This window comes from Grammomys surdaster, unplaced genomic scaffold (genome assembly GCF_004785775.1).
Source record: "Grammomys surdaster isolate TR1022 unplaced genomic scaffold, NIH_TR_1.0 313, whole genome shotgun sequence".
Classification (NCBI taxonomy): domain Eukaryota; kingdom Metazoa; phylum Chordata; class Mammalia; order Rodentia; family Muridae; genus Grammomys; species Grammomys surdaster.
In genome coordinates this window covers 6,091,063-6,118,156 of record NW_021604732.1, presented here as the reverse complement: position 1 = coordinate 6,118,156, position 27,094 = coordinate 6,091,063, and the positions used below count along the sequence as shown (strand labels likewise).

General features: G+C 37.1%; 1 protein-coding gene across 5 annotated transcripts in view; it reads left to right on the top strand.

The window, feature by feature from the left end:
• Gabrb2 (gamma-aminobutyric acid type A receptor beta2 subunit) overlaps nucleotides 1-24,323 on the top strand; it is a 205,166-nt gene extending 180,843 nt beyond the window's left edge. For 4 of the 5 annotated variants that reach the window (XM_028777633.1, XM_028777631.1, XM_028777630.1 and 1 more), the window contains one exon: nucleotides 18,310-24,323. In XM_028777633.1, coding sequence (XP_028633466.1) covers nucleotides 18,310-18,657 — 348 coding nt within the window. In that variant the 3' untranslated portion in view covers nucleotides 18,658-24,323. Of the gene's footprint in view, nucleotides 1-18,304 lie in introns of all 5 variants that reach the window. The other variant, XM_028777632.1, reaches the window with a different exon arrangement.
• Nucleotides 24,324-27,094: the final 2,771 nt, after the last annotated feature.

The following is a 27,094-nucleotide window of genomic DNA, read 5'->3' as shown; positions in this document are numbered from 1 at the left end:
CGCCTTTAAAAAAAAAAACAGATATCATTGAAAGTCAAGTAGCATGGTTAGGGTTAGATGATTTATCCCAATTTCTCTCAATCTTTAATATGCAGTCAAGTAGCCTAAGGATCCTAGTAGATTACAAACTCTTAGTCTGTCATGTCTAAGACTTGAGATTCTGTAATCTCCACACACTTTGCAGTGATGGCAAAGCAGCTGATCTATGGTTTGTAGGAAATAGCAAGAATCTAGCTGAGGGAATGCAAGTGTGTACTCTGGATACCAATTCTGCATGACTCATGGCTGCTGTCTTGAGAGCTACATTGAGGATGCTGCAGTTGAGTCCAGGACCATCTGGTCCATTAGCATTGTCTATCATATACTTAAGAATAGATATCACCTCTTACAATTCTCTCATGCAACATACAGAAGCTGAAATCCAGAGATTTACTCAGAATCCCATAGAAGCCAGTAAGTTATTGGGCTAGGGCTATATAAAGCTAGAATGCACGCATATATATATATATATATATATATATATATATATAAATTTATGTATATATATATATATATATATTCTCTCTCTCTCATTCTCTCTCATATTTTAATCACAGATTGCATGTGAATCTGTTTTAAAATAACTCTCCTCTCACTTCTATAATTGGCACAGAATCTAATTTGGATTCCTAAAGCCAGGGGACTTAGTGTAGGTGAGTCTCTGAAACAACTCTGAGACTTTCACTAAAGAGCTTCACTTGTCTTTAGCTGTCTTGCTTGTGAAGTTAACAGACGCCACACACCTAATCTTTCAAGTTCACTCCTATGTTGTAGAACTAAAAGATCTGAATATACATTGTATTTGTTTAAGTAAATTAAATAAATTCAGGAAAAAATTATTTAAAATGTTGTGAGATATCATTGAATTTTCCTCAAAAGATTACTACTTTTAGCCCCTCAAGAAGCTGAGTCAGAAGGATAGCTGGGAGTTTGAGACTAGTCCAGTTTACATAATGAATTCTAGGCCAGCCTAGGGTACAGAGTATTGACTTGCCTCAAATACACACACACACACACACGCACACACACGCACACACACGCACACACACGCACACACACGCACACACACGCACACACACGCACACACACGCACACACACGCACACACACGCACACGCACATACACACACAGAGAAACAGAGAGACAGGGGGACAGAGACAGAGAGAGAGAGAGATGTGTACATACATACACACACTTATCAAACTATGAGTCAAATTTTATCTGAAGAGATTGCTAATTAATATAATGAGATTCTTCTGGTTTTTCTACCACTTCTTAATGGAAATTAAACAAGAGAAAGGGATGTGTCTAGCCAGACAATCCCAAATCTTACTTAGAAATACCTTCTTCTGATATAAGACTTCCATGTTAGCAAAAAATTTCCTATTTCCTCTTTCTTGCCCAGAAAGAGAGATGGACATTTCCTTTGTATACAAGGAATGAGTCTCCATTGTCATAGACCACTTTATCTTTTCAATTGCAGCACCAATTACTGCCAAGAGGAAGAGGAGGAGTAACAAGTTTGGTTTAAAGCCATCAGTCTCAAAATGGGGACAGGAAGTCACTGCTACTCTGTTAGAGAGGAAGTATAGATTCATCTGAAATCTCTACTAAAACACTGTAGAGAAAACATCTCAAAAATAGTGTTGTCTGACCAAGTGAATCTGTAAATCTTCTTTCTGTGGGCTGTACACATTGCAAATTATTAGTGCCTTAGAAATGATGACCATTTGTTATTGCCTAATTACATGCCAGACAGGCTAGTGGATCTACTGTGTTAGTGAGCTTTCCATTGTTGTAAAAATCTAATGTGAAACAAAACAATGTGAAAGGACAAAAAGGGTTATTTGTCCTACAGTTTTACAGGTTTAATCCATACTTCCTTGCTCCCATCACCAGGAGGAGCATCTCAACATCACGCTTAAAGCATCTTGGCATAGTCAGAATTTTTTAAAAAGCTATAAATAGAAAAAAAGGGGCACAAAGGCAGTGGTTCTCAATCTTCCTAATGCCATCACACATGAATACAGTCCCCCCAACGATGATGTGGTGACCCCCAACCATAAAATTATTTTCTTTGCTACTTCATAACTATAATTTTATGCATTACATGTCAGTATGAATAGTAATGCAAACATCTGAGTTTTAAGATGGTCTTAGGCCACCCCTGTGAAAAAGTTGTCCTACCCTCAGAGGAGTTGTGAGTCATAAATTGAGAAACACTTCACTAAGGCATCAGCATTCCCTTCAACATGCCCACAATGGCCTAGAACCTCCTACAATGCCACACCTCCTAACTCTTCCACTGTTTCCTAATACCATCACAGGCTTCATTCTAAGCCTTTAACATGTGGGCCTTTGAAGGACAGTAAAGATTCAAATTATAATATTTCTTAAATACTATAAATCAATCCCAAAATAATGTCAAAATACCAGTCATGTCCTCATTTTATATTGTATGAGTTCTTCTGAAATTCATACACAAAGCAGTGGGGTTCATGATTCACAGATTCTTTGGGTCCTGTTGGTACTCCTTCCCAACGTCCTTTTCCATCTTCTACATTCTCTTGATGGTTTCCTGCTTTACTCCACAGTCCTGCTTCTGCTTTTGTGGTCTATTTATTCTGTCACCTTTTCATTCCCGTATTTTAACAAGTAGGAAATTGAGGCTCAGTGGAGCTGGGGAACTAAGCCAAGATCACATAGCAAGTTGGTAGATGAGCAAGAAATCAAAGCTGTCTCCACAGCTCACATTTGCAAATTTAGTTGACTATATAAATGTTCTTGTCTCTATTCGAATTTTAAATGTAACTATACAAAGAGCATGCACAGAATGTGAATTGCATATTATCATTATCATCATAATGAAGCTGTCTTTATTGACGCATTTCATTTGCAGGAAGAGATACTTATTTTCCATATATAAATGGAATAAGAGCTAGTCTGGAAATTTAATTTTGTTGATGGGTGCAGGCTAGGACTTCTAAAACTTAGACTAATCCTGTTGGCAGATAATGCCGTGGAATATTTCTAGTTCATTCTTGCCTCTGGTCATTATAAGGATAAAGAAGCAAACAAAGTCCCCAAATTAAGCACCAAGAAGATACATGATTGACAGTCTTTTGCTTCCTGTGACATCTGAGGTTTTAGACTTTAAACACTCCCTTGTACGTTGAATGTAAAGTACAGGATGGAATGTTGGTGGAGCTCAGTCTTTTGCAAATCTTTCCAGAGTAATTACATCTGCTGTGATCTTAGGCTCCTAAACCTATACTTATGTAACACACACACACACACACAAATCACTCAATAATAAACAAATTTTAAAAAATACAAGATAGAACAGCATATTGACGCCATGACTGAATGTGACAGAAACCAAACTGTGGACACTTTGCTTTCGGGATAAAAGCCTAGAAGTGAGTAAAAATTCCCTGTGACTGAAAATAGAGGCAGTGGGTGGATTTCTTTGCCCAAACCCATCTCATTTATTTATGGGACAATATCTATCAAGATCAGTTTTAAAACCTAAGAAAAATATAACAATCTTAAGTTCATCTCTCAATGATCTAGTTTGATTGAAGCTACAACCTTGAAGTTAATTATGACCTTTAAACAAGCTTGAGATTTGACCAAATGAATGTGTTACTCTTCTTTTTAGACTGAAGATTATGACAGAGATAGAAGCATGGCTGACAACACTGTTTATCCCTTTTATTCATATACCTCATTACCATACTTGACATGATGTGTATACCCCAAGAAAAAACACAAGCTCTCTTCAAATGTAGCTTATTATGTCTGTCATCCTTACTTCTGCACACTAAAAACCACAGACTAGCATGTTTCTAGCCTTGGGAAAGAAAAACAAAGCAAGTGTTCTCTATGGTCTTATTTGGGTAACTTAAATTGGGAAGTTGTGAATTGCAAGTTATATAGTATTGGTGAAAATCTTCAGAAATTTGCCACCCATAGTGCTTTGGGGTGAGTGAACCAGTTAATGAAAAGATTTGATCAGTTCACTGACTCTAGCTCAGGGCTGTGTCAGTACAGCAAATGAAAACTGAAGTGAGAAACATTTGTCTCATTCTTCTGTTGAGTTGTTACGATTGGATGTGTAAATTCTCACATCCATTTCCAGAAACTTGCCCAAATCCAGTCTTTAAATGATACAACAGTGTGAGCCTGTAGTCCCAGCTACTTGGCAGGCAGAAAGAGCCCCTGAGTCTAGGAATTTAAGGTCAGCCAGAACCAACATAGCTATTCTCAGAGAAAAGGTTTTTGAACCTAGAAAAGTTCATTGTAAAAGTACACTCAATTACCTATACTACAGAGACCTGTAAAAATCAAAAGCTCTTGTGAATGCAAGAAATGATGATTGTTCATAATATAGTTTCAATTTTCCTTTTCTCGGAAAAATTTAAACTGATCCCTATTGCTTTTTCCTCTAAAATGACAAATTTACTTACTTTCAAATTTAATATGTACTCTACATAATTAAAAAGAGGTACCAAGAAAGAATTTGACCAACCTTTAAAAATTTTTATTCAATGTGTGCTTTATTCATCATGGTCTTAGAATATAGAGCATAGCAATTTGGATGTGTTTGCCTCTCTTCTAACTTTAACATCTACTCTTTGATCTCAATCCAAACGTTCTACAGAAATACAAACCAACTATCTGTAATTAATATGTCATTCTCTGTGTAGAACATGACATCATGCTTCAGAAAATATCAATTGGTTTCTGTAAGGACAGGTTTGGAAAATCTATAAGCTATCAAAAATCAAGAAAACTACTTAAGAATCTCTAATGGGGAGAAATCCTACAGAGTTTGCTTTTATAATGAGCTACACAATGGAGAGAGAATACTGTTTTGTTGGGTTTTTCTTTATTTGTTTGGTTTTTAAAAAAATCTATATGTATCTCAAGCTGTCTACAACTTACATTATAATCAAGCATGAGATATTACAATCTCTTAGTCTTCTGGGTGCTGGAATTAAGACTGTAGTCCACCACATGATGTCAAAGACAAGATTTTCCTTTGGCCCTGATTTCTAACATCACTCCATATATTAAGTAAGAACGACAACAACCAAAAATGCTAGTTGCTAATATTAAATTAAACGCAGCTACAAGACAAATTTGTATTAATGAAGTCTAAGAGGAACACTTTATGCCATTCCCTGAGCACTAAACATTTAGCTGTAATTTTGACTATCAAGTAATCCTGATAGCATTTTATTTAGATGCAATTAAAGGTAAACTACATTTTAGTCTAATTCACTCTAGGACTAAAATCCCCATATTCTCCATTATACCTGCTTCAAAATTGGTTCTGTAACCATCACAAGCCAAAATTAAATGAATGATCCAAGATTTAGTATAACTATTGGAGATTCAGCTTAGTGTTATTTTGAATATTCATTTGTACTAATTGTAGTAGTCAGCATAGTGGACCTAAAACATTGAGCCACAGACCTTTCACATCTCCTCCCTTGAGAGATATACAGATTTCCTAAGTTTATCTAACAGGTTTGAACCTAGTGAACTACCAAAGATCAGCTTTGGCACCAGACAGTAAGCTGAAGCAGGGAGCTAATGAGAGGTCAGTGTTGAGAACAGCTGATATGGGTGGCTACAGATAGGTACAGGGACTACAGTGGTTGGAAAAGTGAAAGAGGAGGGGATCAAACACTCCCAGGTACACAGAAAGGGTGAAGCAAGGACAAGCGCCAGAAATTTATCTCTTATCTTAACTCTCTTTTATACCCCTAGATACAAAGTTTTTCTATTAGGAAGAAAATTACCTCTTGGTAGCTTTTCCTTTGACGAGTATGAAGTGGCCTTCTTTATCTTTTTTGATAACTTTTGGTTGAAAGTCTATTTTATTTGATATTAGAATGGTTACTCTAGCTTGGTTCTTGGATCCATTTGCTTGGGAAAAAATTTTCCCAAGGTACTTTTACTCTGAGGTAGTGTCTGTCTTTGTCACTGAGGAACATTTCCTGTATACAGCAAAATGTTGTGTCCTGTTTACGTATTCAGTGTGTTAGTCTACGCCTTTTTATTGGGGAAATTGAGTCCATTGATGTTAAGAGATATTAAGGAAAAGTGATTGTTGCTTCCTGTTATTTTTGTTGTTAGAGGTGGCATTATGCTTGTGTGGCTATCTTCTTTTGGGTTTGTTGGTAGATTACATTCTTGCTTTTTCTAGGGTGTGGTTTTTTTCCTTGTGTTTGAGTTTCTCAACTATTATTCTTTTTAGAGCTGAATTTGTGGAAAGATATTGTGTAAACTTGGTTTTGTCATGGAATATCTTGATTTCTCCATCTATGGTAATTGAGAGTTTTGCTGGGTATAGTAGCCTGGACTGGCATTTGTGATCTCTTGGGGTCTGTATGACATCTGCTCAGAATCTTCTGGCTTTTATAATCTCTGGTGAGAAGTCTGTTGTAATTCTGATAGGTCTGCCCTTGTATGTTATTTGACTTTTTTTCCCGTTTAATATTCTTTCTTTGTTTTATGCATTTGGTGTTTTGACTACTATGTGAATGAAGGAATTTCTTTTCTGGTCCAGTCTATTTGAAGTTTCATAAGCTTCTTGTATGTTCATGGGCATATCTTTCTTTAGGTTAGGGAAGTTTTCTTCTATAATTTTGTTGAAGATATTTACTGGCCCTTTAAGTTGGGAATCTTTGCTCTCCTCTATACCTATTATCCTTAGGTTTGGTCTTCTCATTGTGTCCTGGATTTCCTGGATATTTTGTGTTAGGAGCTTTTTGCGTTTTCTTTGACAGTTGTGTCAATGTTTTCTATACCTTTTGCAAATGAGGTTCTTCTATCTCTTGTATTCTATTGGTGATGCTTGCATCTATGCCTCCTGATCTCTTTCCTAGATTTTCTATCTTCAGACTTGTCTCCCTTTATGATTTCTTTATTGTTTGTTTTTCCATTTTTAGATCCTGTATGGTCTTGTTCAATTTCTTCTCCTGTTTGGTTGTGTTTTCCTGTAACTCTTTAAGGGATTTTTGTGTTTCCTCTTTAAGGGCTAAAATTACTGAGAAGTAATTTTAGATCCAAATATTTGCTTTTCTGGTGTTATGGTGTATCCATGATTTGCTATGATGGGAGAACTGAGTTCTGATGATGTCAATTAACCTTGGTTTTTGTTGCTTATGTTCTTTCCATTGCCTCTCAATATCTGGCTATCTCTAGTGCTACCTGCCCTCACTATCTCTAACTGAAGCCTGTTCTTCCTGTGATCTGGCTGTGTCAGAACTCCTCAGAATCTAGCTATCTCTACAATCCTGTGATTTTTGGATCCTAGGATGCTGAGATCCTGGGTTCGTCAGAGTTCCTGTGAGTCAAGCTGCCTCTGGAATCCTGAAACCCTGATGTGACCAAGCTCCTGAGATCCTATGTTCTTGGACATGTTGGATTGCCAGGGAGTTGAGCTTCCTCTGGGTGTTGTGGGACTGAATGTGGAGCTATTGCTCAAGGTCTGCTCAGGGCAATGGTTCAGACCAGAAGGAATCTGTGCCACTGGCCTGACAGGGGTTAATGAGTCCCCAGATCCCACTGGTCCTAGTTACTCTCGGTTTTGGGGTTTTGGGGCAGATATTGTGGCCCCCTCACCTATAATCCTGATCATGTTACAGTGCCTGGGAGTCAAGCTTCTTCTGTATGTTGTGGGACTGGATGAGGAGCTAGCACTCAAGGTCTGCTCAGGGCACTGGCTGAGATCAGAAGGATCCAGAAAATTATCTCATAGCCACAAGGTACACATTTTCTAAAGATAATTACCATAAAAAATCCTCAAAGATCAAAATCATTATACAAAATATATTGATTACATATTTCTTATATGAGATGCATATCTAACTAAACAATTCTCATCTATCTTTTTTTCCAAAAGCTCATAGTGACCTCAAAGCAGTAATTTTTACTCATTAATTAACAAAGTTTAAACAAGCCATGTCTATACTAGCAAGTTTTTCCCTATGCGTGGCTAATTACAACCTATATTTACTAAGAATCAAATCATATTTCTTACACCTTATTTTGGAAGTTCTGATCATTTAAGTTGGCTAGTCATCTGTTTTCTTTTCTTATACTCATAATGGAATAATTTGCTCTTTATTAAGCCAACATAAGAGTATATGCTTACTTTGATCATTAGCTTGTCCCAAGTCTATTCTTCTTACCTATACCATTGCATATCTGTGGTATACAAATGCTCACTGCACTCCTTTTTCTAACTTAAGCAGCTCTTGCCATTTTATCAGGAAAGAATTATTCTTAATTCTAACTTAAACTTTCTATCAACTGTCCCAATTTCCTAACTTTGTTTTTTTTAACTACCCTAGCATCCCAAAATTATTTAAATCCAAATAACCTGTAAAAACTTACTTAAACTAAGTTAGAAATTTTGTGAAATCATTACTTCATCTAGACTGCATTAGCTCAAGAATTTTCAGCTTTATATTGATCTGCAAAAAGCTTGCCCAACAGAATGTCCCATCACTCAGGAAGTAATTACACCAAGGGGTAGGCAGTGAGGGTCTCTTGGTGTCCACTCACACCAACTTAAATGAATGAGGAATAGGCTGTGACAAACATGAGAAAGTACATCAGTAGCAAGAAGCAATCCTGGGAGGAAGTCTCTGGGATCATGGCTCACCATAGCTTGCCCACTGAAACTGATCAGGACAGTGGCTCATCTCCAGCGTGCTCACTTGCTCACTGCAGCTCTTCCTTCATGAGGCTTCCCTGTCCACCTAGATTTTCTGGCTAAGACACTTTAAAAGGTTGAGCATGATGACATCTGTCTATAATTTCAGAAAGCCCCAGTAGAAGATAGGGAGTCTCAAGACAGTAAATAATAGTGTTGAAGAAGAAAATGAAGGAGAAAGAGAGTGAAGAAGGAGCAAGATGAGGAGAAAGAGGAAGTGGGGAGGAGAAAGAGAAGAGGAGCATGGTAAAGCAAGACAGAATTAGAAAAAAAGGAAGATGAGGAGGACTAGGAACACAAGGGGGAGGAGGTGAGGAAGAGCTGGAGGAGGTGGAGAGGAAAAAGAGGAAGTGAAAGTCAAAATAAGAATCTGCTATCATTGCTGAAGCTCTTGTTCCTGTCAGTGCTTATAACTTTGCAAAGGGCAGTTAATCTAGGAGAACGATATAAAGGGTAAGAATGTCAACTCTACAGACACCTATGCCTATTATGGGGTTCACAGATTAATTCTGCAGTGATTGCAAGTGTTATGAGGCCTGTTACCCAGGGTGCTTTTAAGAGAAGAGGGTTCGTCTGCTCCTCATTATCTTGAGTTCTGCTTCTACTTCCTCAGAAAAGATCCACTCCCTCAGAAAACAAGCCATTCTATAGCTAATTGCATTTATCTGCTAACCTGATGGAATCTGTTTTGTGAGAGAAACAGAAACATTTCATCTGATGACATTAGGGCCATAGCAGCTGATGATCATAAAGAATGATTGCAATGATTGAAGATGCTTAACATAAAAGCAGTTTGCTAAGGAAACTTCGTATCCAGTCAAAAAATAAGAATTATCAAAGCTACAATGACTAAGTGTCACGGTATTTCAAAGATGCTGAAATCTAACTCATATTACAATTTTTGTACTCTGCACTGACAATAGTTAACACAGTATATTCTCTACTAATTATTGATCAAGACAAGAAAAAGTTTTAAGCGTGCAACTATGCCTGAAGTGATCATGGACTCATTTACGATGCAAAGGGTAGTTCTAGTACGATGGTGGTAACTAACTTAATTAAAGAAAGCAGATCTTATATTAGTTCTGGCTTTTGTTACAAATGATACCTTCTTGTCCGAGTAGTGTGTACTGTGGGATGTTGTTATTGTTGAGTCCACAGACAATTATGGTTGTACAGCAATTGTCTCTCAGCACCTGGTCCCATGTAATCGGCCTCCAGAGTCTGGCTTAGAAGAACTTCCAGACTTATCTAACTCTGGTAGAGATGAAATATAACATGTTTGGGTTTTGTTTGTTGTTTGTTTGTTTAAGTAATTGTAGCAATGTTTTCTGACAACCTTAGGTATCTATGAATACCAACATACAGACAGTGTCCCTTCTCCTGTCTTGAAGGTGCACTGGTTTGGCAAGTTTAGAGAAGGAAAAAAAAAATCAGTGAACCTGGGGTACAGAGTTGATTTCCCCTAGCCCACCTACACTTACTGGCCAACACAGGAAACCATGTGCAGATTGTAGAGTAACTGTGTACCAATTAAATATGTTTTAAAATGAAGGAAAATATAGAGGAAGAAAGAGAGAAGAAAGCAAAGAAGGAAAGAGGAAGGAAAGAAGGGAGGATGGATATATATATATATATATATATATATATATATATATATATATATATATATATGTACATACATACATACACACATACATACATAGTGAGACAAAAGCTACCTAGATATTGTGAAGTATTCTTCCTACACCCAGTCCCAAATTCTAAATGCCAACTTTGATTGCTGTTTCTCCACTCTTTGGTTCAAGGACTTGAAGAATCAACAGCAGTGGCCTTCACTTGCTCTGCTAAAATCTCCATTACACATTCTGCTTGGTTGAACTTTCTTTCACGTCACAGAATACTGAGAGTGTGCTAGGTATTTCCAGAGGATTTCCACCTCCAGAAAGAATACATTGGCTATCCCCAGGTGCTTAATGGTTCATTGCCTTAGCATTTCAAGTCTCACGAGCCACAATGCCATTTCATGGAAGATAAAACAAGATCTCCTACCCTCAGTAGGCACAGGAAAGGGAAACTATATAGTTAGAAGTTGTTTTTATTTGCAATTTTCATGCTGTGGGTAACACCAGGGGTGAACTGAATTTTAAAATGGCTCTATTCTCTTTTCTCAGGAAAGCTGGCAATTCTAGTCTGCCAGTAAGAGATGTGATTTGTTTTTCTGTATATGACCTTCGACATAAGGGTGTCCCTGTAGATCATATGTCAATTACAAAATAAAATTCAGGCAAAGAAGCAGTGAGTCTGAAACCAAATTTGGAATTAAGCAATGATTTTATAAAAAGTAAGTCACACTTTTCAGAGCTTAACGTATAATTATTTTAAAGACAAAACAAAAACAGCAAAATGTACTCCTTTAGCCAGCCCAGTTTTTTTCCTCTGGAAAAAAATGTTAATAAGCAGACAACAGTAAGGAAACAAGGCTGTATTCCAAATATCCTGAGTTAATTTACCAATGGGTCAGTCTATAAGCCATGTCAGCAGAGGTGTAGGTCTGCCAAATGGATGATATGCAAGCTGTCTTGATTCTCCTGCAAGTCTTGATTCGCCTTGCAGGAGAATCTTGTCTTCCTCTCAAAATCCAGCACTTGGTTCTTGATTGAAAAATGCAACTCCAAGTGCATCTTAATTTCCAGACAGTGGCACTGGATGGGAAACAACTGACTTGATTGATAATGGTGATTGTATAAAACCTCCCCAAACACGTGTGTTTTTAGAAATGCATAGATGAGTAAGAAGCAGCCCCTTAAATAAGAGCACAATGTGAAACCACTACCAGCAAGGCTCCCTGCAAAGACAATTCATCTGCAAATGTGTGGGTTTACTTGCCCATCTCTCTGTCTTCTTTCTTTCCTTTGTTTGTTTTTGCTTTACACCCTTGCTTCAGCTGCTATTAACAAAATGCACATGGCTATTTGAATATGTAGAAATACCAGGAAAGAATAGTTTCATACTATTGGTATGTTTTCCAGGGCAATGGAGTTCACAGCAATACATCAGAGGGAAATGAGTTGTCATTCATGACCTCAGCAGAAACCAGATTACATGAGCAGGGTTTCACATGTCATTTCTGCTCTGGTGAGGAGAGAAAAATCAGAAAAGATTAGACAAGAAGAAGAAGGAGAAGAAGAAGAACAAGAAGGAGAAGAAGAAGGAGAAGGGAAAGGGGAAGGGGAAGGGGAAGGAGAAGGGGAAGGGGAAGGGGAAGGGGGAGGAGGACGGGGAAGGAGGAGGAGGAGGAGGAGGAGGTTGGAGTAGGGAGAAGAAGAGGAAGAGAAGGAGGAAGAGGAGGAGAAAAGGAAGAGAAGAGGAAGCAACTTATTTTTTAATTAGCTAATAGTCCATGGGTCAATGGCAGTGTCTTCTAATTTTCTAAAAATTATCACCTAAAGGTAGTATGCAGAAGAGGAATTGGGTGACAAAACTCGGCCTGGAGGATTTATAATTAAATAACTAGGAAGGGCTCTTGGACAGGATTATGAGAAGCTGACTAAGGACAAATCTAGGCATATCTATAGCCATATTCCTTATCTTCTCACATTTACAATGGAGGTATTAGTGATCCATGTTTCATAGAGTTTCTGTCAAGTTGCAGAGAAATGATAATTGCATAGAACATGGTGTGTTTTGCTTATTTCCTAGAAACACTGCACAAAGGATAGCTGCATGTATTTCTCACAAAAGTTGCTCTTTAGATTGGTTGTAGACTCCAACCAGCCACTTCTCCTTTCACTATTTTTCTGAACTCTGCTGCTTCTTCATTTGAAGTCACAAGGTGTCCTTCAGCTGCTGTCCAAGGGATGCATTTTCAAAGTGTAGACCCTAGACCAGAAATCCAGTGTCACCTGGGAACTTATTAGAAATGCAGATTACTGAGATGAGTTCCAACTTTGCTAGCTCAGGCATCCTAATGGTGGAAGTCAGAAATCTGTTTTAACAAGGCCTCTGGGGGGTTGTGATGTACATCTGAGCTTAGGAACAAGGAATACAGCTTCTCATCCTCCACCCTACCAGGTGGGTCAGGTTTCTCTGGTAGATTTAAGACAGGTTCAAGGTAGCATTGAAATACTGCATTGAGCCCCACAGCCCAGCAACACTACATTCTTCTATGACTTATGAATAGTAACATTTTATGTAACTCACTTCATTTTTCCTAATCATCTCTTTCCTACCCTCTCAACAATGCCTCGTCTGAAGTACTTTGGAAATCTCTAAAAACTTCATCATGTAACAACAGATATTTCCAAAGGAAATGCAAGATAATCATTACTGAATTTAAAATCCATATATAAAAATGGTATTTGTTTTTCTAAGAAAATATTTGTTATTAATTTTGCTTCTATATAAACCATCGAGAATTAAAAGAATCTTAAAGGTAATGTGTCTCAAGTTTTCTAACTTTATCCTTTAAAACATATGTAAAGAGCCTGCCAATCTCCTTAGTTGGTTTGAGCTATGGTCCAGTAAGTTGAGTCCTTATGAGAAATAAACAATAATCAATTCAAGGGAAACCCATTGCCACCAATTTAACAAACAGGTTCTCAAATCTAGCAGGTTCTGAGCTCTTTGATTCCACTTCAAACACTGCTTTGCATGCCATGATTATGCTCCTGTACTAGATTACTTCATTTGCAATTTGAATTATGAGAAACTCATATGACAGAAAAATGTGTGCCATTCCTTTTCTGCTCTGCCTGTATTATAGAATCTTTGAGACCTTTAAATGAGATGAGTCACATCTTAGTATTCTTTGAGTCTTGGATAACTTACTTAACCCAACTCATGCTCACTTAAGGAAACAATGAGACAAAAGGGTAGAAGAATTGAAAGAAAATAAAAGAAATAGAGAAGATAGAGCATCATTGTCTGTGCTGACTACTTTGTAAACCATGAATGTCTCTTACACTTCAAATATCTCAACAGAATCTACCGACTCAGGGTCCTCTGCTTCTAGATGTAAATCCACTGATATTGGTTGAGTATATTTTTCTGTTGTGTCCGTCTGAAGACTCACAACATGCCACTGGCTACAGAAAGGTCATACATCCATTACTCAGCCAATCACAGCATCAGGAAGATACTTATTCAAGTAAACTTGCACCAGGCACACAGCCACTGAGAAGAGAGACTTAGACGGTGCATTCTCAGATAGAAATTAGAATAAGTAGGCCAGACATGATAAGCAGACAGAATATAGGTGTCTTCTCCTCTCACCTGAAGGTGTTGGACTTGACACAAATTTACTCCAGTTTCTTACCTTTAGTAAGATACATTTAACTCCAAACCCTCTTATCAGTCCTTCCTCCAGATGACCGCCTCACTGACGTAGTCTGTTTCCATGCTCCAGTAAAGGAAAGTGGAACAAACCTAAATCTAACTCCTGCTCTGCCTCCTCTTCACTCTTCCAAGTGTGGGATCAGAGCCAGATCTAAGTGGCTTCTGGGACAACTGAAAGTGTTCTGTAAATAAAATGCTTAATTTCAACTTCAAGCTGTTAGTCACTAAGTGCTCTTCTTTGTGAAGGAATGAAGGATCTGTCCTGGAAATGACACTGGGCACCATGGGAGTATAATGTTTCTATTTTAGAAACACAAACAAACGAACCACCACCAACAACAACAAAAATATCTATGCAAGTAGAGAAAGAAATCTTGGGGGCAGAGATAGAGTTCCAGAGGTGTTCCCGTTATATTCTGCTCTTTAGAGTGTTATGAAAGAATTGACTCCAACTTACTGATGACCTATAAAGAGACAAATTCGATTTTTATTATCACAAAATTTATTTCATTAAACCCCTCTCTATTGAGCATCTGCATTGCTCTCAGCACAATGCAGAATTCTTGAAGATATAACAGTGAACTACTCAGACTTCCTTTTATGTTTCCTCAAAAATATTGTCTGATAAATGACAAATAGCAAGAAAATTAGTATAATTTTCTGTCTTCAGAATTTTAATGAAACTAACGTATCAGAAGGAAAGACAAGCGAGGTCATCTGTCCCTGCTCTCTGCCACTGTAGTACTGACAATGTCGTTCTTTGGCCTTGGCCTCCGGGCCCTATTTTTCTTGCCATTGGGAGGATGTGACTGTTTCTGTAAATGTGGTGCCCTTCTTTCATTTGTGTTGATGTGATAAAATATCCTGACCCAAAGTAACTTATGGAAGAGAGGAGTTATCTCAGCATACAATTCCAAATTTGAGTTCATCACTTGAGGGAAGTCAAGGCAGGAATGTGAGTAGGTCTGACATCATATCCACATTCAAGGGCAGAGAATGATTGGCATGGTTCCTTGCTAGCTCAAGTATTGTCAGCTTGCTTTCACCTCTCTTTACATTGTTCAGGACATTTTGTCTGGAGAATGATGCTGGTCTTCCAATATCAATTAACAATCTAGACAATTACCCATAGTCATGCCCATAGACAAATTTGTATGAGAAAAATTCCTTCATAAGACTGCCCTCCCGGGTGATGTTAGGTATACTAAAATGAACTGACATTAAGGGTGTATGTAGTAATGTCCATTAGCCTATTGTTCTTTCTCTATCCTCACCCCCAAAATGAAATACAACTTCTGTTCATCTCATCTCAACATTTGGAAACAATTCAGTGAAGTTAATGAAATCATAGAGTGAGTTCCAGGACAGGCAGAGTGACCCAGATAAACCCTGACTCTAAAAAATGAAAGTCGAAAACAGTCTTCTAGTGAAGAGGTCTCTGCCCAAGAGTAGCAGCTCCTCAGTTATCCACACAGGTATTCCATATGCCTCACCTCTCTCCACTACTACCTCCTTCTTCAGCCTGGAAAGACCTCCAATAAGATGGAGATAATTGGGTTTACCTAGGGAAAGATCATCTCCTGAGTCGATTCTAGAAGATCAGATTTAATCATCAAGAGAACATCGGTTATACTTTTATGAGATCAGCTATGCATTTTGGAGTGCTTCCTATGTGTCATGTAAGGCAGCATGTGTAAGTCAACATAGTAGCCTTTCCCTTGGCATGGTTATTCATTGTTGTTGTTGTTTTTGTTGTTGTTGTTGTTATTTCCATGTTCCTGGTTTATGCATCTCACTATAACTGTCACACTTCATGACAATCAGCTTGAATTGTGCTTAGTGTCTACCTTCTTACATGTTTCCTTTCAGTTAATTTCCTCACGTACTATCTTAGCTTTCAATACAGACAAAGGAATGTTTAGCTTTCTAATATCAAAAAGAATCTATGGAAAACTACAGTTTGACTTGTACCAACTGTTGTGTCTGGAAGCTGCCCTTGCCATGCAGACTCTGCAGCAGTGTGGTCTTTCTCGGTACTCAATCTATCCATAATATTCACTCTGCTAAAGACACTGAACAGATCTCTTAAATTTGTAAATGAAAAAGAAATACATGATAAGGCTCCAGGGATCATTGAATTCAACTCTTGAATTTTATACATAATAAGATAGAAACTCATTGAAGTTAGATAAATCATCCAAGGATAATTTGTGTAAAACTTAGAAAAGATTACTTTTTGATGGGTTCCAATACTCTTATTATGGTTACTACTATTGTTTCACACAATTAACAGCCAAGGCTACCATTGACTTGTAACCTTTCTTACTACTCTAACAGTCTGGAATAAGGCAAACATCCTGGTGTTGGAATGAGAGAAGCTCTGAAAATCATTAAAGAAAAATTTGAATGCTAAAAAGTGTTTCCCGTATGGGTAAAAGCACAGTAAACACAAATAACAGAGAGCAGATGCAGTGTTGGAGCCACAGGGAGTGGTGAAAAGTTATATCATCTTACTTGTAAATTTGAATTGTTAAAAGATGAAGCTTTGAGTTTATAGTTTTTCTTGGGGACCAAGTGTCTGGGAGGAACGTTCAGGTGAACACCCTTACCTGTAAACAGAAGATGAGTACCTTGTTATAAGGAAGTTTCTGAGTATTTAGTGCAACAGTTGCTGCAGAGAATTGAACACAGAGGAAGCATTTCAGTGCCCCTTTTCTTCCTTAGGCAGAGACCTAAACAGTCATCACAACCACTGCTGTAGGAGTCAGTACTCTTATATCATATATGTATTTGAATTTCCAAACTTTATAAACGTCCCAAAATAATTGTTATAGCACTGTTGTTTAGTCTACCCAGTAAGTAAAATTATAGCTTAAACAAATACAGAATATTTGATAAGGGGGCAGAGATTAATTGATCAACTATTATGCTCTATAACTTCTATATTTTATAGCATTTATTTTTCAAAAGGTCTTAGTTTTGAAATTATAGTATAAGACCATCAAAATACATATAAAAGCTAATTACTAATATGTAGTTCTTATTATATTTTGCTTTCTGCATAATCTATGCTCACACTATTATATCATGTAACAGTTTGTTTATATCTCCTGTCTCTATCATTTGTCCCTTCATTAGTCAGGTTTTCCTTATTTTATTTATTTATTACTTTTTGTTAACTCTTACTTTATATATAGCATTTCAATTTATATGTTAGTAATATTATAATAGAATAGTTTTATATTTTTAAAGACTTTTTTGTTTTTATTGTATGTGTATGAGTATTCTGCCTGAGTATTATATATGTGTAACACATGTGTGAGGTGCTCATGGAGGCCAGGATAAGGCATTGAATTTTCTAGAACTAGATTACAGATGCTTGAAAGCTACTATGTACATGCTGGGAACCAAGGCCCAGGGAAAATTTCAGATTATTAAATCTTGCCTCACACAAGAATTTAAAAAAAAATTATGTGGATCAATGTGTCAAATGTATTTGGTGACCCCCTCGTGTTAGATTCATACATGTTGGATTCTTGAGGAACATACAAAAATACTCTACTTCTCAATCAATGCACAGAAAGTTGGACTTACTCTTTCTTATTTTGTAATTAAAATGAAAGGATAATGGGTATGTGGGCATGTATCTCAGTGGTAGGACACTTACTTATAGTGATAAAGGCTCCAGGTATAGTCCCCAACATGACCAGAAAGGAAGAAAAAAATGATAGTGGCTATACCTTGATTCTCAAAATAAATACACTCAGTAAATATATGTTGCATAAATGTGTGAATATAATTTGATGACTAATTCCCTACCATTATACCATACATAATAAAGTTGAATTGTGCATCTGTTTATGTCAATGTTATAAATTATGTAAAGGGATGTTTCTCGACTTCTATTTCTCTGCATGGGGTAAGTAGAAATTTTAAAGCTGATGCTAGTTAATCCATTACAATTACATTATAAGAATCCTCTGGGATTGAATATATACCATCTAGTAAATGAGAAACCTGAACGTCAAATAGCTCATAGTGGCAGAGTTTCAATTAAAAGTCAAGCATTCTCAATAAGAAAGCTCTTTGTCACTGTGATAGACAGTCCTCCAAGTGCCTGTAGTAGTTCCTTGTAGTACAAGCATTAACAAAGGCTTATGATTTCAAATGTACCTCTTTCTGATTCTTCTTCCTTACAGATGGACCCCCATGAGAACATCTTACTCAGCACCCTTGAGATAAAAAACGAGATGGCCACATCAGAAGCAGTAATGGGACTTGGAGACCCCAGGAGCACAATGCTTGCCTATGATGCCTCCAGCATCCAGTATCGGAAAGCTGGGTTGCCTAGGCATAGTTTTGGCCGCAACGCTCTGGAGCGACATGTGGCACAAAAGAAAAGTCGCCTGAGGAGACGTGCCTCTCAACTGAAAATCACCATCCCCGACTTGACTGATGTGAACGCCATTGATCGGTGGTCCCGCATTTTCTTCCCTGTGGTGTTTTCCTTCTTCAACATTGTCTATTGGCTTTATTATGTGAACTAAACTACAGCCTCCCATGAGAAGCAAGGACTAGATTCCTCTTCAAACAGTTGTACAGCCTGATGTAGGACTTGGAAAACACATCAATTCAGGACAAAAAGTGATGTTAAAATACCTTAGTTGCTGGCCTATCCTGTGGTCCATTTCATACCATTTGGGTTGCTTCTACTAAGTAATGAATACACTAAGGTCCTCGTGGTTTTCCAGCTACAATGCAAGTGATTTGTACACATGCTGGCAAGATCAAGTGTGAATTATTCCACTTTATCAGTTTTAGTACACAGCCTACTCAGTGGGTTATTATCTAGATTCTAGAAGATGCTAAAAAGCTCAATCTCACGGGCAGTCAATTCTCTGAGACACGGCCATTTCGAAATGTCCTCCATCATTGTTCCTAAGATTGGCATGCAGTTGGGACACCACTGTGCATATGAAACATTATCTGCAATAATGCAAACATGCTACTCCAGTATGGGGTTTGAGGTCTGAGCCAGATGATGATGATGTCACGGAATGGTGATTCTCAAGGGCCTAATAGATTAGTATGCATTTTGAGCACAATCAGTATAGGGAGGTTGGACAAAGATTCAAAGAAGAAACTCAGGAATCCAGTTTATCTGGTCTGTTTGATTGCCAATAAAGAACCGGCCGGCCGGCATAGCTTTCAAGTGGGCCTTAGGGAGAGGAAGATTTCTGAGCAGACCAGGTGCAGCAGCCACAGTTAACATTTTGCCGAAAAGCTGTTTCCCATGTGGTTAAAATAAAAGTTAACAGCACAGAGCAGGGTCAAAAGTCCAGAAACGACTGTGGTTAAGAGAGTAAAACAACCAAGTGTGACCCTTATCACTGCAACACAGAATGTGGTCTGAACACAGAGCTGAGCAGAAAGACTAGAAAAAGACATTGATTTGCCCTTGTCATGAGCTTAGCACACTTTACGAGGATTTTTATAAATCATTCATTTCATCAAAAAGTAGCTATCAAATAGAAAAGTGGAGGGAATTAGAAGTACCTTGATAGCTTATATTGAGAATCATTCTAACAGTCAAGCATAGAGTACAGATGAACAGGTCACTTTTCTCAGTGTCAGCTGCCCTTACATTGACCTCTTCTAGGTTTATATCAGATTGGAATACAATATTTTAAAAAAGGGAATTTGTTCCTTACCCTGAAGGTTTAGTCATCAACTTTTCTTGCATTTAAAATTTCTGATTTTACACTTAGGAGATAGCCCCAGTGAGGCTTTGCTGAGACCGTGTGAACTGGGTTTTCTTTTGTATTCTCCAAGGCTTGTGTGTGCACAAATGGAATCTGTGGGTCAGTGGGGTTTGATAATTTAAAGGGTGCTTACATTGTATATATTGCAATCTACTTAATCAAGCAAAACACGAAAAGTAGTGGACACTGGGATTAGAACAAGGCTGTGGTGTGCGAGTGTTGTCCTCTCAGCTCATGGTTCGAAACTGGAGATGACTGAGAAGCAGGCTGCTGTGATGGCTTGTCTTTGTTCTGCTTTTCAAATTTTGTCATTGTGCATCTTTCTATATCGGGCACACACATTATTTACAGAAAAGAGAATAGGGTAACATATCTTATTTTTTTGGCAATGGGGAGGGGTTGTTCTATTTGGTTTTTACCTATAGAAAATACTAAATTACTATGTTTTCTATCAAATTGATTTTGATTGACCTTTACCTCAGAGGATGACTTTGCTACATCTACTTTTAAAACAATCAAAGAATTATTCTGTCTTCAGAGTAGGATCCCCAGTTAAGTGTATAGGGGTCATGGCTAGTATCATTTTGCAGATGAATCTTTCCCCTCATGATTCAAAAAAAACCTAGGATAGCAAGCATTATTGTGTGCTTCTATTCCAACAATTAAAGAAAAACAAGAAAAATAAATAAAAATTCATCATTCATTTTCTAAATTTAACAAAGATGGGATGGTAGGTTTTTATGGGGTTTCTGTTGTTTTGTGGTTATTATTAATTTATTTTTTTCTATTTTTTTTTCCAATCAGTATTGGAATGTCTGGCTCCTGTGTTTTCATTATGTGCTTAACACTTTTGAGTTTGAGTTACAAGGCTACAGATATGACTGAGGATGTTCACATGTGCTCAGAGTAAAGAGTTTTTGAGTTTCTCCAGGGCTTTCTCCTACAAAATTATTTGAGGGGGTATCACAGTAATAAAAGTGCCTATCCCTTGTCACCAGGGGTGAAGTCTGAGTAGAAAACTAAGGAAGAAGTATAACCTTAATCTCAGGGGCACACCTGTGACATGCCATTCTGAAAAGATTTTTCTAAAGACAATTCAGAGCCGAAGTCTAGGCTCCAATCTGCAATTTCCATAAAAGCCATAACAAAGATCTTGATATTGTCATTTGTGATTATAACAAAATCTTAGATGTCCAGGAAAGTCAATCACATAATTTATATCAAAATGGAGAGAAGCAGCCTCACAGGGTAGGCTTCACATGCTTATGACCAGCAAACAGATTTCTGGTCTAACTAATGCAGAGAAAAGACGGGACCTTTCAATCAATGCCCTATAGTGAAACCATATGTTGACATTTAATATCCATATAGGTAAAGAACACTGACTCCTCCCATCCAGGAATAAGAGTCCATGTAGAATTTATTTTTAAGCTATGTATTTAGTTGAATTAGAATGCAGGAAAGGGTGCTAGGCCTGATGAATCTGGGAAAACCAATTAGTTTGTTACCCAGTAATTAAACTAATGGACCACCAAGGTGTGTTTTGACAATCTTGAAATGATATTACTAACCGTTTATACATATGTATAGGTTTTTTTTCCTTTTGATTATATAATAGCCAGATAGCCAGCAATTAAGGTGTTTTTCATCTTTGAGAAATTAGTAGGCAAATTCTGACTCTCAAATGCACAGTCTAAACAAAATCTCTGATCTCAATTTGTATATATATATTGTACATGACTGCTTGTAGGTATGAAATGCACCTCCGAATTGAAATCTCATGCAGCATACCCATGTGTTTGCATAGGAATGTTACAATTATTTCTACTGCAATTTAACAACAGAGAATAGGACTCAAGCAGTGTCATCTAGTCCTTCTGTCTCTTCATTTCAACAAGAGCAGTGCTAAGTAAAATAATAACAACAATAATAATAATAACGATTTTTTAAAAAAAAACCAAAAGACACTACATTCTAGGATTAGGACCACACAGAAGTGATCTGTCAGCTTACAAAAGCACAAGACATCAAAAAAGTGCAGTGGAATTTCTAATGGAGAAATAAATCACAGGTATTTTAAGCAAGACCTGCTTTAAATCGGCAACTCTGACCAATTTCGTTTTCTGTAGGTCACTGTGTTTCAGTCTTATAGGTAACTTCATGGTCAAAAACTGAAAACATCAACACAGACAGGTCTTAGAGCATATCTACATGTGTATATGTGTATATAGAGATACATGTAAACACACATGCATATGTATGCATTCATATGTCAGAAACAAAAGGAATAAGCTAATGAGTTATTTCCTTCATTGAGCCTGTATATGACTATCTTTTTTTAATTTGGCCACCAACAGTCATCATTCTGAAATAAGTAATACAGGGTACTGAACATCTTTCTCAACAAATCAATGCCTACAGTTCCTAAGAACATTGCACAGTTGGACACTACAATAGTACTGTACCTCAGAATATGAGATGTTAACTAGTTTCTTCATTGCTTGTCAAATGTCCATTTGCTCTCTTTTAAAGGACACAGATAATACTGTCCAATGTTGATTTAAAATTTAAAAGATAAAATTTTAAAAATGGGGAAAAATCCTCTTGAGAGGAGAAAAAAAACTACCCCTCACCATGATGGTCAGGGAAATTTACAACTGTAGCAATCATGCCATTTTGCTAAGTGTACAGAATCTCTTATGTAAGCAACCATAACTTTCACTGAGCGTGTGTAAATATTTAAACAGATTTCTTAAATATTTTTAACTTCTAATTTGTATTTTACGGTAAGGCAATGTACTAATTCTGTTTATGGCTTACTTTGACGTGCTACATTCTGTACATAATTAAAGATGCTGTAAATTAATAGTCAATAGATACAAATAATTGCTTAGGGTATTTTTTGTCTTAATTTTATCGATTTATTTTTTACTAAGTATGTTTACTGCAGTGCCCCAGCAGAGTAATTTAAACACCCTTTTGCATAAATGATTTGGGAATCCCGGACAGAAGGGTTTCCACTGCTGTTACTCACAAACAGGTATGAATACACACACACACACACACACACACACACACACACACACACCATCTTCTACAACCTGCTTTTCACTCCCATTTTTTCTCCCTCTCAGTGGGAAATGTAGTATTGTTTTGGTATCATATTAAGAAGCAAGAGATACTTTTACGACGGTAAATGGAAAAAAGAAGTGGTTAGGGTTAACTTAATAGTTTTTATATGCTAGAGAAAAGAAGCCAAAGTTCGCAAACTGTAGCTAATCCCCCAAAAGTAGACATTTATAGCAGCACTGCAGATAACAACAAAATTATTCATACCAGCTCCACAAATTTGTTACATACGATGTATGCTGGAAGAGGTTTTTTTTTTTAGTATATACTAGCGTTTGTCTTTAGATAGTATTATTCCTTTCAACCAAAGACTCCAGAATTATTTTGCAAAAGTAAAGAAAAAAAAGAAAGAAAGGAAATGGAAAAAAAAAGTCACTGCTTCACACCAAAGTTTAAATAATTTTTCCAAATGCAGTAGGGAGATGGTTTTTAAAAAAATAGGAAGGAGTCAATAGAGAGCAAATTCCGAAGCCACCCTGAGCAAATTATTGTTTGTTTGTGTGTCTGTTTGTGTTTTTAAGTTGGAAAAAAATTAAACCTTTCGTTTAATTTTAAATAGCTTTAGTTATGGGAAATTCATTGAGAACATTTTTCTAGATATGTGCAAGATTTTGACATCAAGGAGTACTTTTATGATAAACATTCAAACTGATGAAAACCAAAAGTTTATTTTGAGTTCTAAAGTGAAATGCCACCTACATCTGAGGCCGCACCCCTGTCACTCACCATTTGAGTCAAGTCAACATTTCCATCAGCTTCGATTCTTTCCCATTTTATGTTTTGGTTCAGTGATTAACAGTCTATACATATCCGTTTAAGACACAATTGATTCAAACAAAGTTGCCTATAATTTAAATTCCATGCCACTTACAATTTTTCTTTGCATGGGTGTTTAAATAGTTCTGTTATAGAATTGTTCCTGCATAGTTCCAAATTGTCCGTTTCTAAGAAGTGATGTTCCAGTGTCTTCACAATGTAGTGATTATCAGCCTTACAACGACCTTGTAGCCTTTCTAAACATACACACACACACACATCATGCTCATTCCCTAATGGCTAGAAAATACAAAGCACTAGCGGGATTCATTGCATCCATTTTCACGTCTTTCTAACATCAGGACTTCTAAAAATCTCTGGGATACACGCGGTAGTAAAATTCAAAAGAGGATTATCAATGGATAGCACATAAGAATTATTTTCATGAATTTCAACTAATTGCAGCCAGTTTCAGCATGTAAATATATAATAATGTTGGCTAGTGTGTAATTCTTGACCTAAGAAATATAAATAAAAATTAAAAGTTCTATGTGTGGTTTTATTGTGCATGAATGTCAGCATGTGTGGCTTATATTGTAATAGTTTCTGAGAAACATGGGATTTTATAAGCTTGAAACTCAGTATCTTGCAGACTTCAACTTGAGCTTTTATGTGATGCCTGCAAGTGACAATTATATGCACACCTAATGCACTTACTCTTAGCTTTCTTGTTATTAAACTAGAGGCATAAATTTACCTTACTTTTAAGGTAGTGGTAAAGATGAAATGACGGATGTCCTCACACAGTACGAGATAGAGTAAGTTGTCTGTAAATAATATATGCTACTGTTTTTCGTTTATTGTCAACCTTGAACATTCAGCATATATTTCACAGATGTACTTCCCATCTCTAAAATGTCTCAGAAATTACCGTGTTTTATTAGTTTAGCTATAAGTATTATAGGTTAGAGATAACCAGTTAGGAGCTGGATGGGCTTTCTTTATGAAGACATAATAAGCATAAGATTTCATGTATTTAACCTTTAACAAGTATCTGAAGATGAATAACTAGATAGGAGATAGGATCCCTGAATCCTTAAAATATTCCTAATAGAAAACAGAACTCATGTTCAACAAAGAATGAGTATCTTGCTTATGTTTAGAAGTCCAATATGGGCTCACCCTCAAATTCTCACAAATAGATTTCTACTTCATCGCTAAAATGGGGTGACTAGGCTTGTCTGGTGTTCACTCACTTGGTTACTTTTCAAGAACCATTTGTGTCAGACCTAGCCACAAGTTTTCTGACATGGGGAAAACAGAGGTGAACAGTCATGATCCTGCCCGTCACACACAGCTGAGATTCTTAGGTCCAATGGATACTCTAGTGACTAATCCAGTATCTTTCACCCTTTCTTATTTTGGAATTCCAAATATTATTTTCATGGAAGATGTTACCCTGAAGGAAGTGTCCTTCCTGTATACAACTGTCCAGTAAAGTCACTGGTTTAATGCAGTTGTTGATCTCAAAGAGTAGATTCTATGGAAGAGGAAACATTTGTAGAATGCATTATGGCTCTGTTCTTTGTGTCTTTGTGTCTATAGTAAAAACTAAACTCTAGGCACATAAAACTCAATTATACTAGATAGCACGTGTGTGTGTGTGTGTGTGTATTATGTCAGAGGTTTTAATGAGAATGGGTAAAGCTGCTAAGAAAAACACAGTATTGAGGCAAATAAAGATATCTTTTAAAGTAAAATGGGACAGTTTTTCAAAGAGATTAGTAAGAAGGACAATAAGATACCTGTCAACCAAAACCTTAAACTTTATTCACTGATCATGGCCTGGAGAAATGGCACAACACAGAGAATATCACACAGAAGAACTTAGGCCAGGTTCAAAGCCCTGCCATGGGCATGCTACTAAAGCAAGAGAGGCCCGTGACCACAGCCAAAGAAGCAATCAGAATGCGCTATCTCAATAAAGATATTTGCCATGGTCAGCGTAGCTTCATTTAAGAAGACTCACTGTTCCTAGTCAGGACCTGGTTAGTCTGTGATCGGTGTAGAGCTGGAAGTGATCTGAAAGCAAGAAGATGGATTTGTTACAACAATTTAATATTTCCTGAAAGAGACATGCAGAAAGCTTACAAACTTTGAATATAGAATTAATATAGCCTGTACCCCTATGTCCCTATGTCTTACAGACCATAATACAGAAAGCTTAGTAGAAACTCTAAGCAGAAACTGTAATAGAAGACAGTACAGAGGCATTCATCTTTTGGCCTCCACATCAGCACACATGAGTATGAATAACTGCACACATATGGGGGGGGGGGCGGGGGGGGGGGGGGCACACACACACACACACACACACACACACACACACTTAATCCACACTTAATTTCGAAAATGAAAAGTGAGAAATTTGATCCTAACTGAAATAATACTGCAGTTGATAAAGCAGATTGAAAATCATGCCCCCAGAAAAATGAGAAAGGAAGTATAAATGTGTAAATGGGGAAAAGAAAGATAAAATTTGGAAATGGGTTCAGGTCCTGACACATCCAACCATGTCACATGTACTGTAATTACAATGGCATGACAGAGTGTGCAGGGGACTAGTCTCCTGCATAGAACAAAAAAGGATCACAGTGTGCACTGCATGCCCAGCTTGCTGACAACCAACCTCGTGTACTCAGTCCCTTTACAACTTTCTAGCTTCAGTGTAGCTTTGAGTGCCTCAGGTTCCTTAAGAGGGAAGTCAGGTTGAGGCCACATTTTTAAGAAACAAGTGAAGTGAAATCATCATTCCCAAGCTTCCTTTACATCTATAGTGAGAGAGCATATAGCGCACATGGGCAGAACTTAGAGGATGAGATTGCGGCGCTGGTCCTCTCCTTCTATCTTTAAGTAGTTTCTTGGGATCAAACTCAGGTTGCCCGACCACCTGAGCTACTTCTTCTGTCTAGTTTTGTGCTATTTTTTTCCTGTATTTTGAAAAGCCAAGAACTTCTAAATTCTAGATATTTTGATTGTCATCCCCAATTTATTTAAGAAGGGAAGGAGCCTTGAAATAAATCAAGTGAGTACATTAAATGTATCATCTGATGAATTTGAAAGCCAAGTTTTCTCACTCTATATAAGGGCCTTATTTTTCTGTCCTCATTAAAAACAGTTTTGAGTTTCACAATGCAAAGGTTTTCTTTCTTTCTTTCTTTCTTTCTTTCTTTCTTTCTTTCTTTCTTCCTTCCTTCCTTCCTTCCTTCCTTCCTTCCTTCCTTCCTTCCCTTCTTCTTCTTCTTCTTCTTCTTCTTCTTCTTCTTCTTCTTCTTCT